The 13684-nt window shown below is 47.2% G+C and overlaps 1 protein-coding gene across 9 annotated transcripts in view; it reads left to right on the top strand.

Annotated features, from left to right (window-relative positions):
• ZC3H7B (zinc finger CCCH-type containing 7B) overlaps positions 1–12727 on the top strand; it is a 44518-nt gene extending 31791 nt beyond the window's left edge. For 8 of the 9 annotated variants that reach the window (XM_010710530.3, XM_010710502.3, XM_010710492.3 and 5 more), the window contains exons 18-23: positions 3606–3739; positions 5001–5106; positions 6241–6349; positions 7511–7644; positions 8300–8463; positions 9078–12727. In XM_010710530.3, coding sequence (XP_010708832.1) covers positions 3606–3739; positions 5001–5106; positions 6241–6349; positions 7511–7644; positions 8300–8463; positions 9078–9270 — 840 coding nt within the window. In that variant the 3' untranslated portion in view covers positions 9271–12727. Of the gene's footprint in view, positions 1–3605; positions 3740–5000; positions 5107–6240; positions 6350–7455; positions 7645–8299; positions 8464–9077 lie in introns of those variants that run through there. The other variant, XM_019614540.2, reaches the window with a different exon arrangement.
• The last annotated feature ends 957 nt before the right edge of the window (positions 12728–13684 follow it).

The raw sequence follows: 13684 nt of genomic DNA, 5'->3' as shown, positions 1-13684 counted from the left end.
TTTTTGAAGCTTTGCAACATCAAGTTCACCTTTCACTGGAGGTGCTGCTGTGAGAATAAGCTGTATGCAAGGCATGGTCAGAGCATGTCCACTGAAGCATGTGAGCTCTGGATGCTGAGTAAGGGTTTCATTTCTGGCTGCTAGGGCTTGCAGGGGCAGAGGCTGAGAAAAAGAAATGCCAGCGCCTGTTACAACAGCCATCAGAGGATGGGCAGAGAGCCCATTTTCTGGGTTCTATGGGCAGTGTTTCATACTGATGGTCAATACAAAGTCTGGTTGTGCCCCACACATGCCTGGTGCGAGCTGGATTTACCCTGAGCCCTTCCAGGACTTCCGTTTGTTCAGAGGTGAAGCAGCAGCCTTGTTGGTACAGTCAGAATGTGCTTACATCTGTGACACCATCAGTTATCTGTAGGACTTGGCAGCCTATCACGGGGTAGGGAGACAGTCAAGTCAGTCAGACATCTCTGTTTGCAATAGCAGACAGACCATGGCTTGGGCATCAGCACATATTCAGGCAGAAGGCTCTGCTCTGGGATGAGACACGGGCTTGCTGCTGAAGACCCTGGCGGCAGGAATAATGTATCTGTTGAGAGATGTTTTCTTTTGCTATTATGTTCCCCAGTTCAAGCAGGCTAATGTGACTCATAGTTTTCTCAGTGTCCTTCCAGCTTTTGAAGTTAGCCTCCTGGCAAAGACAACTTCCCAGGATTACTGTAAAAGCAGACCTCTTCTTCCCATCGTCCAGTGTGATCCATGCTTGCCCTGGTGCCCTCCAGTCAGTGGAAGCAATGTTCTTCCCAGGGATTTTGCAGCAGTTTTGTCACAGCAGCCAGTTGGACACAGCAGCGGAGGGCTATCCAGTTGTGAAAAAGAGAGGCAGGCAGTATACAGGCACCTGGCAGCCGTGATGATACAGAAGATCTAGTAAGAAATGGAATATGATGATACACTTCTTGCTGAACATTTGGCAGGGAGCTCATACGTAGGCTGCAATGGGAATAAGTCCAGTGGCTGCTGATGGAAGGCAGTCATTCATCAGGAGAGATGGTTGTAGGTAGCTGGGAGTTCTCAACTCCCAGTGCACCTCAGGAACTGAGGGGTTTAAGCCCTCGTTTTTTCTGTTTCTTGAGGGCTGTTTTGTTTCACCCCACTGGCCAGCTGAAGAACTGCCACACAAACTGACCCCGGAATTAGCAACTTCAGCAAGGAGATGAAAGGATCATCCCTCCCTGTCATAAGAGATACTTGTGCCTAAATACAGCTCACTCAGGTGACTGAGTGACCCGGCCTGCTATGTTGTCCCCCAAGGGCACATGGATCCTCCAGATAGCATTTTAGTATGATTGAAAAGACTTCCTGTAGCTGGGAGAGATGCGTGGCAGTGCTGGGGCTTTGCTTTTTTGCAAATCCTCAAGTGGAGAGCTGTTGCACCAAAGACTTTTATTTATTTGGTTGCCATAGTGCATAGCTAACACTATATTGTCTGGCTTTAGAACAGGGGGTGGTGCCACAGCCAGAGGCACTTTTGCCTGGCTTAGTCTGCTACAGCCTCATGTGATACTAATTTCCACACTGCTGGTTATCAGCAGCCTGCCAGGTATGTGTCTTGCCTTTACAAATACAGCAGCAGCTTTGATTTTTGTGTTACTTCTAATCCCCTGGGAGCAAATATGCCCACTGGATTAGTGACCAGCAGTTGGCAAGACTCCCGTGAAGAGATGCGTAGGGCTTCATTTTGTCATGCATTTCTGAAAAAGCAGCCTAGAGCACCAGAATTACCTGAGAAACATGTTCTCTCCCTCTTCGATCTATTGTAACTTCTGGAGCCACTCAGTTTTTCCTTTTGCTGGTTCAGTAGATTTGAGCTGAGCTTTCTGGCTGTGCTGCAGAATGTGTTGCCTGGTAGATTATATGGCAGATAGCACTGGGCTGATAAAAGCCAGTATTCCAGCAGTACTGTTTTGTTATTTCAGCCCCATAGGTATGGTGGGTCAGTGGCAAACTGTAATTTTCTTTGAACACCAAATGGAGATTAAAACTACTGTTGAATTGTCACATTTGAGAGCAAGACACCCTCCTGCCTTCTATGATATCCCAGACCTCAACCCTGTTCATCCTGCAGCTGGCCACTTTAATGTGTTCTTGGTGGTCGCCAGCATCAGTGAAGACCAACAGATGAACAAGTCACATCGCAGATGCCACCAGAAAGGCCACCTTGCAGGCAAGTAGGTCAGAATCAACACTGCTTTGCAATAGAGATGGTGGTTCTCCAGAAGTCCTTTTGCAGTGAGAGCTTTGGAGTCATCACAAGCAAAGGTTACCTCTCTGGATAGCTTTTCATAGAGCCAGAGGGCCTCTGTCTGCCACATCTGTTTTGTAAGACTGGGTCTGATGGATGCAGGGTGGTAACCAGTAGCTTATATAGTGTTTCCTGAGAGATGCTTTGATTCTGTACCACCCTGCATTTGCTGCTTTCCTTTTGCCAGATGATGCGTGCAGGATCCACACTACTGCTGCTGCTGACAGAAACCAGCTCCTCTGGGGACGCTGCTTGCCTGTCTGTTCCTTATGAGATGCTCAAGATTAGAAGTGAAGGCATGGCAGCTGTGGGGGCTGTTTGTGTGGTTAGCAGCTAGTGAGCTGCTTACTGATATGTCACTCTTGTGCTTCATGGTTGGCTCCATCACCAGGATGTTCCATATAGCCGTGCTGCTGGCTTGCAGTCAGGTTTGGTCTTTGGTTTGGAAATGAACAGGAGACACTAGCATTGTGTCTGTCAGTGATGGTATAAAGTTGAAATGACTTTTCAGAGATTTGCTGAGATAATGCAAGACAGTGGTGATATGGGACTTGCTTAGGTTGTTGGGTTTTTTCCTGCACAATCTGTTGGTCATAATCCCAAAGCATCCACTTGTGATGATGACAGGTAGAAGGCCAATTAAGCTAAGTGGCTGAGAGGATATGAAGTGCGGGTGTTTATGGTTGTACCTCTGTCCAGAGATTGTAATTAACTGCCTGTGAAACCCAAGGGAACTGTGAGGGATGGAAACCTGCCCAGAAATGGCTTTAAAAAGTATTAACAAGAGGACTCCACTCTGATTTTGGTGTTTCAAATGCTCAGTGTAACATGAGCCTCTTGGTCCAGAAGCAGCTCCTGCCTCGTGTCACAGCCTGGCTTCCTCTCCAGGGGATCCTCAAGCTGCGCATTAGAGCTCTCTCTGTGCATAGCAGGGAGGATGTGGGTTGCCCTCCCTGCAGGGAAGCAGGGATTAAACACTGGGGCAGCTCTTGCAGAGCTTGTCTGTACATGGAGGTACGCTGCAGGGGTTTGGCAGCCAGGCCTGGTCAGTGCTGGAAGTTGCCAGGCTGGCTGTGCTCTTGGCCAGAAGTCAAAATGCAGGAAATCATGTTGAAGCAAGCATTAGTTTCGCTCCCATCTGGTATTTCAATGGCCACCAGCTAACTCTGGTGAAGGAGAGCTGGGCTGTCTCTGTTTTAATCAACTTGTTCCTGGCACATGGGTGCTCCGGGAGCTGCCACTGTGGCATTTTAGGGGGTGTGTTTTGGCTCTGCTTGCCTGAGGTGCTGGTTCTCTTCCCCAGGCTTCTCCCCGGGCTCCCACATCGAGCACCTTTGACCTCCAGATGAAATTTGTGTGTGGCCAGTGCTGGAGGAATGGACAGCTGGTGGAGCCAGATAAAGACCTCAAGTACTGTAGTGCCAAAGCCCGCCACTGGTGAGCAATGCAACCTTCTCTTCTCCCCACCCCTCCTGAAGGGCAGGAATTTCTCCTCTTAAATTCTCCAAGGCTTCATTTGGCATTGTTGGAAGAGGTTGTAAGGTTTCCTAGCAGCCTCTTTGTCCTCAGGGTATTTTATAGTGAGTGTTGCAGGTAGCTGTTTTCCAGTTTCCAGCTCTCTTTATTACTGCTTGTACCTGCTGCCAGCACCGTGCATGGTGCATCACAGCCAGACTCTTAATCTTAGTGCTTGCAGTCCAGCTCCTGCAATTCCCTTTCCTCCAGCTGCTATCATTACTCTTTAGCAAGGTCACTAAAATAGTTCTGCTCTGCACTTGTTTATACTCTGTGCTGTTTGAAGATGTCTGTCATGTCACTATTAGCAATTATTCAAGGCGTTGTTCTTTTTAAATTAGTTTCCTTGTCCCTTTCATTGCTTTTGTTGCTCTTCTTTGACATAAGTCTTGTCAGTTTGTACCTCCTACTTACATGGAACCCATTGGGTTTGATAGAAAGGGAATATTGGCTGGAAATAGGCCATTGGTCCATGGAAACTGTGGCCCCTCTCACTCAGGCAACTTGGCAGCACAGGATGGAAAGATTTATAGGACATTAGTTCCCAAAACACAAACCACATAGGTACAGTTCAGCATGCTACTGCAAATGTTAAGACCTTTGATGGAAAAGACACAGAGGCAGGAGTTGCTGGAGGAAGTGAGAAAGAAAGGATTACTTCTTGAAATGGGAAGATAACACCTCTGTGCAGCTGCTGAACAGAGCTGGGGCTTTTGCCCAGGGTTTTTCCTGGTGATCACTTGCTGATGCTGCCCGAGAATTAGTACTTAATGTTCATAAGACAGTGCTTGTAATGACTTGCATTTCTGCAGTACCTTTCAAGTAGAAAATATTCCCAAATGTTTTCCACGGATCTTGTTGCACAAGAATTGGCTGTGTCAAAGGGTGGAACACAGTTTAGTAATTCACGGTGATGCCATGCAAGACGTGGGGGAAACTTTTGTGGCTTTACAAAAAGATATATCCCAGAAAAAATGTAAGAAGTAGAGGGAGAAATCCTCCTAAACACCCTTCTTCTGACTCCTCTGCCAATGATGTGGATGTCTAGGAGCAGGTAGATAGAGACAGGACAAGCTAAACTGGAGGGTCTGGTCGTTTCTCCATATTCAAGAGATCTCTGAGGAAAGCAAAGCTTTGTTTTGCAATTCCTTTTACCTCGACTGATTTATTCTCTCTTCCTTAGTTGGACAAAGGAACGTCGAGTTCTGCTGGTGATGTCCAAAGCGAAGAAGAAGTGGGTGTCTGTCCGACCACTGCCTTCCATCCGCAATTTCCCACAGCAATATGATGTAAGCCCCATAAATGGCTCAGCCAAGTGCCCCTTTCCTCCCACCATTGTGCAGTGCTTTGAGGGATGCTCTGTTGTAGACCTGTCTGGGAAGCAGGCATGTGATGTTGGCTGAGGTGTGAGAGCAGGGCAAACTGAAGGAGCGAGACCTCAGATGCATCCAGAAAAATGGTGGAGCAGGAAAAGGAGCAGCACTCATTTGAAACACTCAGTTACACACGTATGCAAGTTTCTGTCGCTGTTGTTAATGCAGTCACCATCTCTAGAACTGGTTGGCACAGGATTTGGAGATGAGGTTTAAGGCTTCCCTTAGGTCAAGGTTTCTCAATGTGGGTGAGAGGTGAGATGGAGTACTGGGGAGAAGTCTACCTCTGCCGTTGCTGTGTCTGGGCTGCTGTCTATTGTGAAATTTGCCCAAATTGTGTTTGAAAGCTGAACTAAGAACTCAGCTAAAAAGCCTCATGCTATGAGGAAGACAACAGATATCCAACCTCTTCCCCTAGCTCCAAATATGGCAAACAGTTATCACTCTCACCCTCTCTTTTCCTTTCTCCCTAAAAAGGAAAAGCTCCTCTCCTTGCTGCCCCATGGGATCCCCTGTATCCATCTCCAGGTGGAAGGTGAGGCCTTTGGCACTTTCCAGTTGAAGGCCTGTTGCTGGAGGCTGGGAGGGGGCAGCAAAAGATTATTATGGTTACTGCAATAGGAGATGAGGCCCTCATGAGTCAAGGGTCACGCAACAAAAGCAGGTTGCCATAGACATATCTTTGCCTGCTCCAGAGATGCCTGGAGAATGTGTTGCCTTTGGGACCAGCAGTGTGACCAGCAGGAGACATTGTTGGGTCAGTCCAGGTTGGTCCCTGCTATTTTCCCAGAGCCAGTTGCATGTGGGAAGGGTATTTAGAGAGAGGTCAGGTGCTGAACTGAGCTGCCTCTGTGTTTATAGGGAAATCTTACCTTTCATGTCATAGGGAGCTTGAGGAAAAGAGGCGTGAGTTAATGATATATGATGTGTCCTGTTTTGTGACCTCTCCTGTGTGCAGTCTAACACCCTTATTGTTTTTTTGAGTCCATTTTCCCCTCCAGCAAGGAATGTTTGTGCAGATGCTAAATTTTGCTCTCTATCTTTTAACAGTTATGTATCCATGCACAAAATGGCAGGAAATGCCAGTATGTGGGCAACTGCTCCTTCGCCCATAGTCCTGAGGAGAGAGACATGTGGACCTTCATGAAGGAAAATAAAAGTGAGTGTGGGAAATGTGGGCTGTGGATGCAGGGTCTGTTCAGACTTATTCCTGACAAGGTGCTGCCCTGGCAATTCCCCAGAAAAGCTTCAATGGCACTGACATCAGCTGAACCCCATGCAGCTTTGTGCCCATGGGAGCAGAGTAGGACTCGTGGAGGGACCGTCAGCTCTCTGTCATCCATTGTTTATTCAGACCAACAGCGAGCTGGGGAAAAAAGGTTCTTTGCAATGCCCGGGTTTTCAGGTGCTTGCCTTGTGGTTCAGGAGGTTTTGTTACTGGGCCTTTTTTAAGCACATCAGACCATTCTGGGTGTGTTTGTTTGAGCATGAAGGTGAATTTTCAAACAACAAAAATTGTTTCAGTTTGGGCCAATTTGCATTAATTATTCCCCATTACCTTGAGTTCTTCAATTACCCACTTAATGAGGAGTAAATCACTAACGCATTGCATTTAGAACGTCACACTGTTATCTGCAAATGTTATTTTTCCGTGGCCTATCTCACAAATTGATCTTGAAAAGGCAGATGTGCAGTCAAATCTTCCAGCCAAAATTTCTCAGCAGCATCCCAAATGGGTTTTAAACCAAAAGCACCAAGACACATGGATTGCACTCCTCTGGGCAGGGTTTGAACTCTGGGGCAGGCTATCATTAGGTCTTCCTCCCCTCCCTAGTGCTTCCTGTGTCCAGCTTGCTTATGGGCTCCCCTCCTCCTTGAGCACTGAGGATGAAATGTAGACTTAGAGGAAAGGGATGGATCTGAATCCTTGCCTTTGCTATGGCTGCAGTGAGACGCCTGCTGGGGTCAAGCAGAATCAAGCCTGATGGAGAGTTGCCTCATGGGGTGAAGTCCATGGGGATCTTGGGGCACCTTCTGTCCTTCCTGAATATTTTGTGTACCCGCTGTCAGGGGTGCCCCTTGACTCGTAAAAGACAGCTCCTCACGACAGGCTGAAGAGATGTAAATTTAGCTCCTCTGCCCACAGCTCTTATCTGGGGAGGTGACACTGAGCCTGCTGAGCACTGGCCTGAGCTCTGATGGCAGGAGTTGCTGCACTGGAGAGGGGAGGAAAGGGCTGCCCCACCATTCATCCTTTTCTTGTAGTTTGTGCACGGTGCGGGAGGTTGTCTGAGTGACTTCACGGGTCGCCTTTGTGCAGTACTAGATATGCAGCAGACCTATGACATGTGGCTAAAGAAACACAATCCTGGGAAGCCTGGAGAGGGAACACCACTCACTTCGCGAGAAGGGGAGAAACAGATCCAGATGCCCACTGACTATGCTGACATCATGGTAAACAGCTAATCTCTTGTTCATCCTTCTCCAGGTATAAGCCAGCAGGGGCTGAATTGCTCTTCTGGGAAAGAGCCCGTACTGATGTAGGTTAAATGGACAGCTTGGAGCAGCACAGATCAGGTGGGAGGGGATTTACCTGGGGCAGTAAGGCTTTGCAACAGCTTTTCTGTTAATCAAGTGAGTAGGCGTCTGCCTTGTGCTCCCTTTCGCATGGACTCAGCTTCTCCCCAGGATTTCTGCTCCTGGGGAAGCTGGGAAAGCCACTGCTGGCCTGTGAGAAAAGAAGGGGAACCTTGGAGATGAGCTGTGTGTAGAGCACAGAGACCTGAGAAAATCAAAGGCAGATGTATCTCCTTAGACCAGGAATGGTGGCTGGGGAAAGAGTTTGTGCTCCTGAGGGGTCTTGTGCTGCCTGAGTGCCTCACAGTCAGCTTGAGCTATGGGTAGACTCAGAGCATCTCCTCTGCTTGCCTTCAGCAGCAGCAGAATGATCAGAAGATGATGTGCCAGAGAAGAGTACGAGGTCATAGAGTGAGGCGAATATCCAGGATGCTCGGGAGGGAGATGGGGAGAGGTGATGCCAACATAAGAAAGGCCGGTGAGTGTGAAATTGATGCACTAACTGGCCTTTTGCCCTTTCTGCACCCATTAGATGGGCTACCACTGCTGGCTCTGCGGGAAGAACAGCAACAGCAAGAAGCAATGGCAGCAGCACATCCAGTCAGAGAAGCACAAAGAGAAGGTCTTCACCTCAGACAGTGACTCCAGCTGCTGGAGCTATCGCTTCCCTATGGGCGAGTTCCAGCTCTGTGAAAGGTACCATGCACACGGCTCTGTTTGATCCCAGAAGTGACGACTACTCGGTGGTAAAAATACATTTCCAGACACACAGCTTCCGAAAAGGAGAGCAAGCTTCAAGTCTGCCCTTTGTAGCCATAATGTGCTCAGCTCTTGGTCTGCTAAACAGAGTCTGCTTGGCTCAATTCTTGGGGGAATCCCAGATGCTTTATTAAATTGTTTGAATGGCTCACACCCTCTGAATCAGTGCCTTGAGGTGCCTTCAGAAGGCTTGTGATGGTTAGAAATGCCATTTTGGTTAGAGAGAAGGCTGTGTCTCTTGTGGCTGCTTTAGAATTTCCTGGCATTTCCTCTCTTGGGTGGTGGCTTTTTCTTGTCCCTGCTGGTCCACCTTTAGCTCACACCATTTCATTCTTTTGACTGAGTCTCCTCATAGGTGCTGTTATTTCTGCGTCCAGCTTCTCTATTTGTCTTCCTTTGGCTGCACGCAGGTTGTAGGAGAATCACCTCCTCCTTAGCAGGGAGAGTCTGCAGCCAGTTTTGGTGGGCCCCAGTGGAGTCTCACAGACAGAGAGCTCAAACCCCCTGTCCCGGTGGGGGATCCCTGCTGACGATGCTGCTTGTGCTGGCAGGTTCCAGAAGAGCAAGGCCTGCCCCGAAGGAGAAGAATGTCGCTATGCCCACGGCCAGGACGAGCTGACGGAGTGGCTAGACCGCAGGGAGGTGCTGAAACAGAAATTGGCCAAAGCCCGCAAGGACATGCTGCTCTGCCCCCGGGACGACGACTTCGGGAAATACAACTTCCTATTGCGGGATGGTGTATAGTAAGGGCCGGGGTGGGGGGGAGCCTGTTGGCTGGAGAAATGCAGGGCGGGTTTTCTGAGTGAGGCAGTAGCAGGGCGAGCGAGATCCGTGTCTCGCAAAGAGAACTTTTTCTTTTCTTTCGTTTTAAGATTTTGAGACGATGATTTATTAGTGGTGAATGAAAACGTGAATTTGATTCTCCTTGGCCAGCGAACGCCATGCTCACTGAGTTTGTGGTCCATCTTCTCTCTGTTATTTCCCCTAAATTCTCCTTTCTCTCCATCTTTTTGTTTTCGCTGTCCTTCGTTTAAAGGAATGGATCCAGTCTGTACTAGGATGTGAATGAAAATTTCTCCTTATCGCTCCCCTACCCTTCTTTTGGGACTGTGGCTGCAGAGGTCAGGAAGACAGAGCTGGGAGAAAGGGCTAGACATCTGCTGAAAAGGGGACCATGAAGTTCATGTGTTCCTGTTCTCAGTGCTGCAGAGCAAGTATCACAACTGGCCTGCTTTCTTGGGAGTTCAGTACCAGAAGAATAGGGAATTGAGATGCAAGGAAGAAAAGCCACAAGATGTGGCTTAAAACATCTGGGTTTAAACCCCTACTCAATATATTCTGCTGAGGCATCAACTGGAGCTGAGGGGGGTGAGGGGTAACAGCCATCTGGTAGAAAGAGTGCAGCTAAAAGCAGCAAAATAATTACACTTTTTACAATGGTGGGAACTACATTGTAAGAACCTATAGACTGTTTTGGCTGACTGTAACCAGGAAACAAGTTGGTCATGCCTCACTAGATGTCTTTCTCAAGTGTGCAACTTGTTTTTGGAGTGGGTGGTTTTGGTTTGTTATTGGTCTGGTCTGACTGGTGCAAGTAAGACAGCAAAGTCATCTAGGAGGTGTACTGGAGACTGTGACCTGCTGTGTGTCACCATACTCCACACAGCACAGTCAGTCAGGAAGAAGGCTGTAACCAAAAGGACTCTATTTCTCTGTCTGCTTGTGTCCAGGAAGGATGCAATGAGGTTCCTTTCTTGCTCTTTAAGTGGCATGTGTTGGTGGTTTTATACTGCACCAGCAGACAATGAGTTGATGGTTGGACTAGACGATCTTAATGGTGTTTGCCCACCTTAATGATTCTATGAACTGGATGGAGATTGGATTAGAAAGACACCATCAGGCAATGTGGGTGTAACGTGGAGGATCTGGTACTGGTCATGCTTTGCTGTTGGGAATTCAGCTGGAAGCATGTTTACAAGTGCTGAAGGTCCAGTCCAGACTCACTGGACCTCAGCACACTGATGGTTCTCCATCAGGGCTGAACCCCTGGGCAAGATTTTTGGTTTCCATGGTGGCAGAAGAGAGAAGCCTCATTCTGTGTGCCAGCCTTGTTGTTTCTGGTGTTCCCATAAGCAGTAAACATCTCTTATTCTGAGCTTCCCTCTCATGTTTCCTGCATCCAGCTGTGCTCTGTAGTTTTGTTTGCGTGGATGGCATCATCTTCTCCAACACAAAAGCTTCTCCTTCCCTGCCTTCATGATGATGTCTTTTTTGTATACAGGCTCCCAGAACAGCAAGCTGAGAATCCTCGGGGCTGGCAGACAGCACTGTATCCATGGCAAATACAATTTGGCTGTGTTCCATATGGTGCTTTGGCATTGTTGAGTCCCGCTTTACCCTGCCTGCTCCCATATCCTTTGGGTTCCCAGTTTTGAGAAAGATGGGACATGGTAATAATATGCAGGAAATGCTGTGGGAACAGCTGGCACCTTTCTGAATCAGCATCCAGATAGCTGCATCAGCAGCACTGAGATAGTTATGGCCCAGGAGCAGAATGTGCTGCATGCTGGTCTTGGGTCTTTCTAGTAGTATGATGTGCCCCAAATAAGCCACATGTGCCTCTGAACTTGCTTCCTCACCTGTAAAAACACAGAGGGGGTCATCGTTTTCATGGGAGGTTCCCTTCTTGGCTGCACAGCACCTTGAGATCTGCCCTGAAAGGGGCCTGGGCTGTAGCATCTGATGAAACATGAGTGGCTTATGGTAGATCAGGGAGAGGAGGGGAGGGAAGTGGCCATTTCCAGCTCTGCCCATGTGAGAGGTGAAGGATGAGATCCAGAAGAATCTGCACAGATGGAGAAAAAGAATGACCAATGCAATATCAGATATGGCATTTTTTGAGAGCTTAGGTACTGTGTTTTCTCTGCTCTTTGTTGTCCAGATTGTATCTTCTGCTGGTGCTCCTTGTGCTGGTCAATTTTATGAATAGAGAAGGAGATGGGAAGTGATGGGCACCAGCTCCTGGGTTATCTTGTCCTGCTGAGCAGAGATGCCAAGGAACTAATCTGGACTGGGAAATGTTGGAATATGTTTTTATTTTTAATACAAATCTGCATCTCTAGTGTGATTCAAGCGTTCGCTGCGCTGTGATTTCTCATACAGTAACTTGTTTTAGGTTCCAGAGTGGGTCATTGTCCCCTCTCCCTGTCTCTGCATGGGGAGCTGAGCTGCTCAGTGGGACTGAGATGGGGAGAGGCCAAGCATGTGTGAGGGGAGGAAGGCCCACGGTCACGGGTGTTGCGTTGAGTATCTCTTTTCGTTTTCCCTGATATGATAACCTGGTCTGTGGTGTTGCAGTACTTTGTCACCAGACTTGTTTTAGTGTGTATATATGTGACCCCTCCCATGAAGCATATATACACAGGTATTAAATATATTGCTCTATATAATATTATATGTGTGTGGTATCAAAGGAATCTTTTTAATGAGGGTAAAGGAAAAGGACTCGGGCCAGGAAACGCAGCATCTCCGTTTAAAATATGAAGGCTTTTATTTGGATTAGGGAAAGGGAAATAACAGAGGGGAGGGTTTTATATAGATAGGTATAAATTCTGAGATGGGGCAAGTTTGCCTGTTCATGCTTTTAAAACCCCCTAGGATGTCCTTACAGTCCCATCTCAGTGAAAGGGTATTATACTGCTAATTACTGAGTGAAGTTTTCACAATAAGGCTTTGCTTATATTATCTAAAAGGACATTGTAAAAGGCAGGAAGCTTCACACTTGGCTTCCCAGGCTCACTTTATCGAGTCAAGAGGTTTTTCTTCAGCACGTTATGTACTTCCAGTAGAAATGCTTGGCGCTCTCAGCTCCACAGCAGTTAACCCCACAGGTAAGTTGTAGGGCTGCTTCAGCAGTGCACTCGCACAACCCTCTGATAACTCTCTCTTTTATTCATTCTTCTGAGGGAAGAAGAAAATTTTGCAGTGTGGAACCAAGTCCGAGGGTTATTAACGATGCTTTGATTTTATAACATTAGAAGAAAATCTCACGTCCTGTAAAATAATCACACACACAGAGTAGAGACTTTGATTTAGATCAGCTTGTTAAATGATGAAGGACTTGGTGAGAATCTCTTCCCAAATCCTTTGGTAAGGGTCAAGGTTTAAGTGATGCTGGTGTGAACCTGACCTTTACGGAGAGAAGGAAAAACAAATAAAATACCCTATTTTGCTTGTATGAAACTGTATGTCAAAAACAAATGGGTTTTAGCAAGTGAAAGGAAAAGATAGCAAGGGGATGCTGCAGTTCTGAGCTGGGTAGTAATGATTTCGAGTCCTTTAATATGTCTTTGTATTAATATAATTTAAGAATACCACGCTTTACTATTAAAAAAGAACTTAGTATCTTTCATAAGGTCTAGTATCAGGATAATAATGTAGATGTTTTAACAACATTTTTGGTTTTGTTCTTAAAAAAACAACAACAAACTTGCTTCTTTTAGCCTTTGTAATAGAAAATAAAAGTGTGCACTTTAAACCCTCTTCTGATACAGTGTGTTTGCATTTTTCACATAGCCCACAAAGGCTTCTTATCCAGGTTCCAGGTTTCCTTGCTGTAAGGAGGGAAGCAAGGAGAGTACTTCTGGCATTGGATCGTTTGTGCTTTCTACCTTCCTTCCATATAATCTACTGCTCATCTTGCCGAGTAGAAAATTGCATACATGTTTACCAACAGATTCTGCAGTTCACCTCAATCTAGAGATTGCTCTGCTGTGCAGACTGCTCTGTTCAGCTGGATCAGCCAGTTGTGCACCTTGCCAAGGAAATGCCCTCGTTCCCATCCCGAGTCGCATGCAGCTCAAGCCATGAAAAGTGTTGGTGTAGATTCCCCCTGGTGGGATGCTCTGTGAAGGTCATACCTGGGGGACAACAGTGGTATGGAAACATTTATTAATAAAACTTTCTTTTTTCTCTGCCTATACATCGTGATGCAGATGAAGTGCCAAAACTGAAGATGTGGCAAAGACAAGGGAGTCCCGTGGAAGCACCCTGCTACTGCTGTACAAACTGCAGGAGTGACTAGAAGGTCAGACTCAGTGAGACCTAAGGAGGGGAGACTTGATCTTCCTAACGTGCCCGGATGCAAACATGACAGCTC

Source organism: Meleagris gallopavo, chromosome 1, assembly GCF_000146605.3.
Source record: "Meleagris gallopavo isolate NT-WF06-2002-E0010 breed Aviagen turkey brand Nicholas breeding stock chromosome 1, Turkey_5.1, whole genome shotgun sequence".
In the NCBI taxonomy this organism is placed as follows: Eukaryota; Metazoa; Chordata; class Aves; order Galliformes; family Phasianidae; genus Meleagris; species Meleagris gallopavo.
Note: the sequence above shows the minus strand (reverse complement) of the source record. Positions and strands in the feature narration are given on the sequence as shown.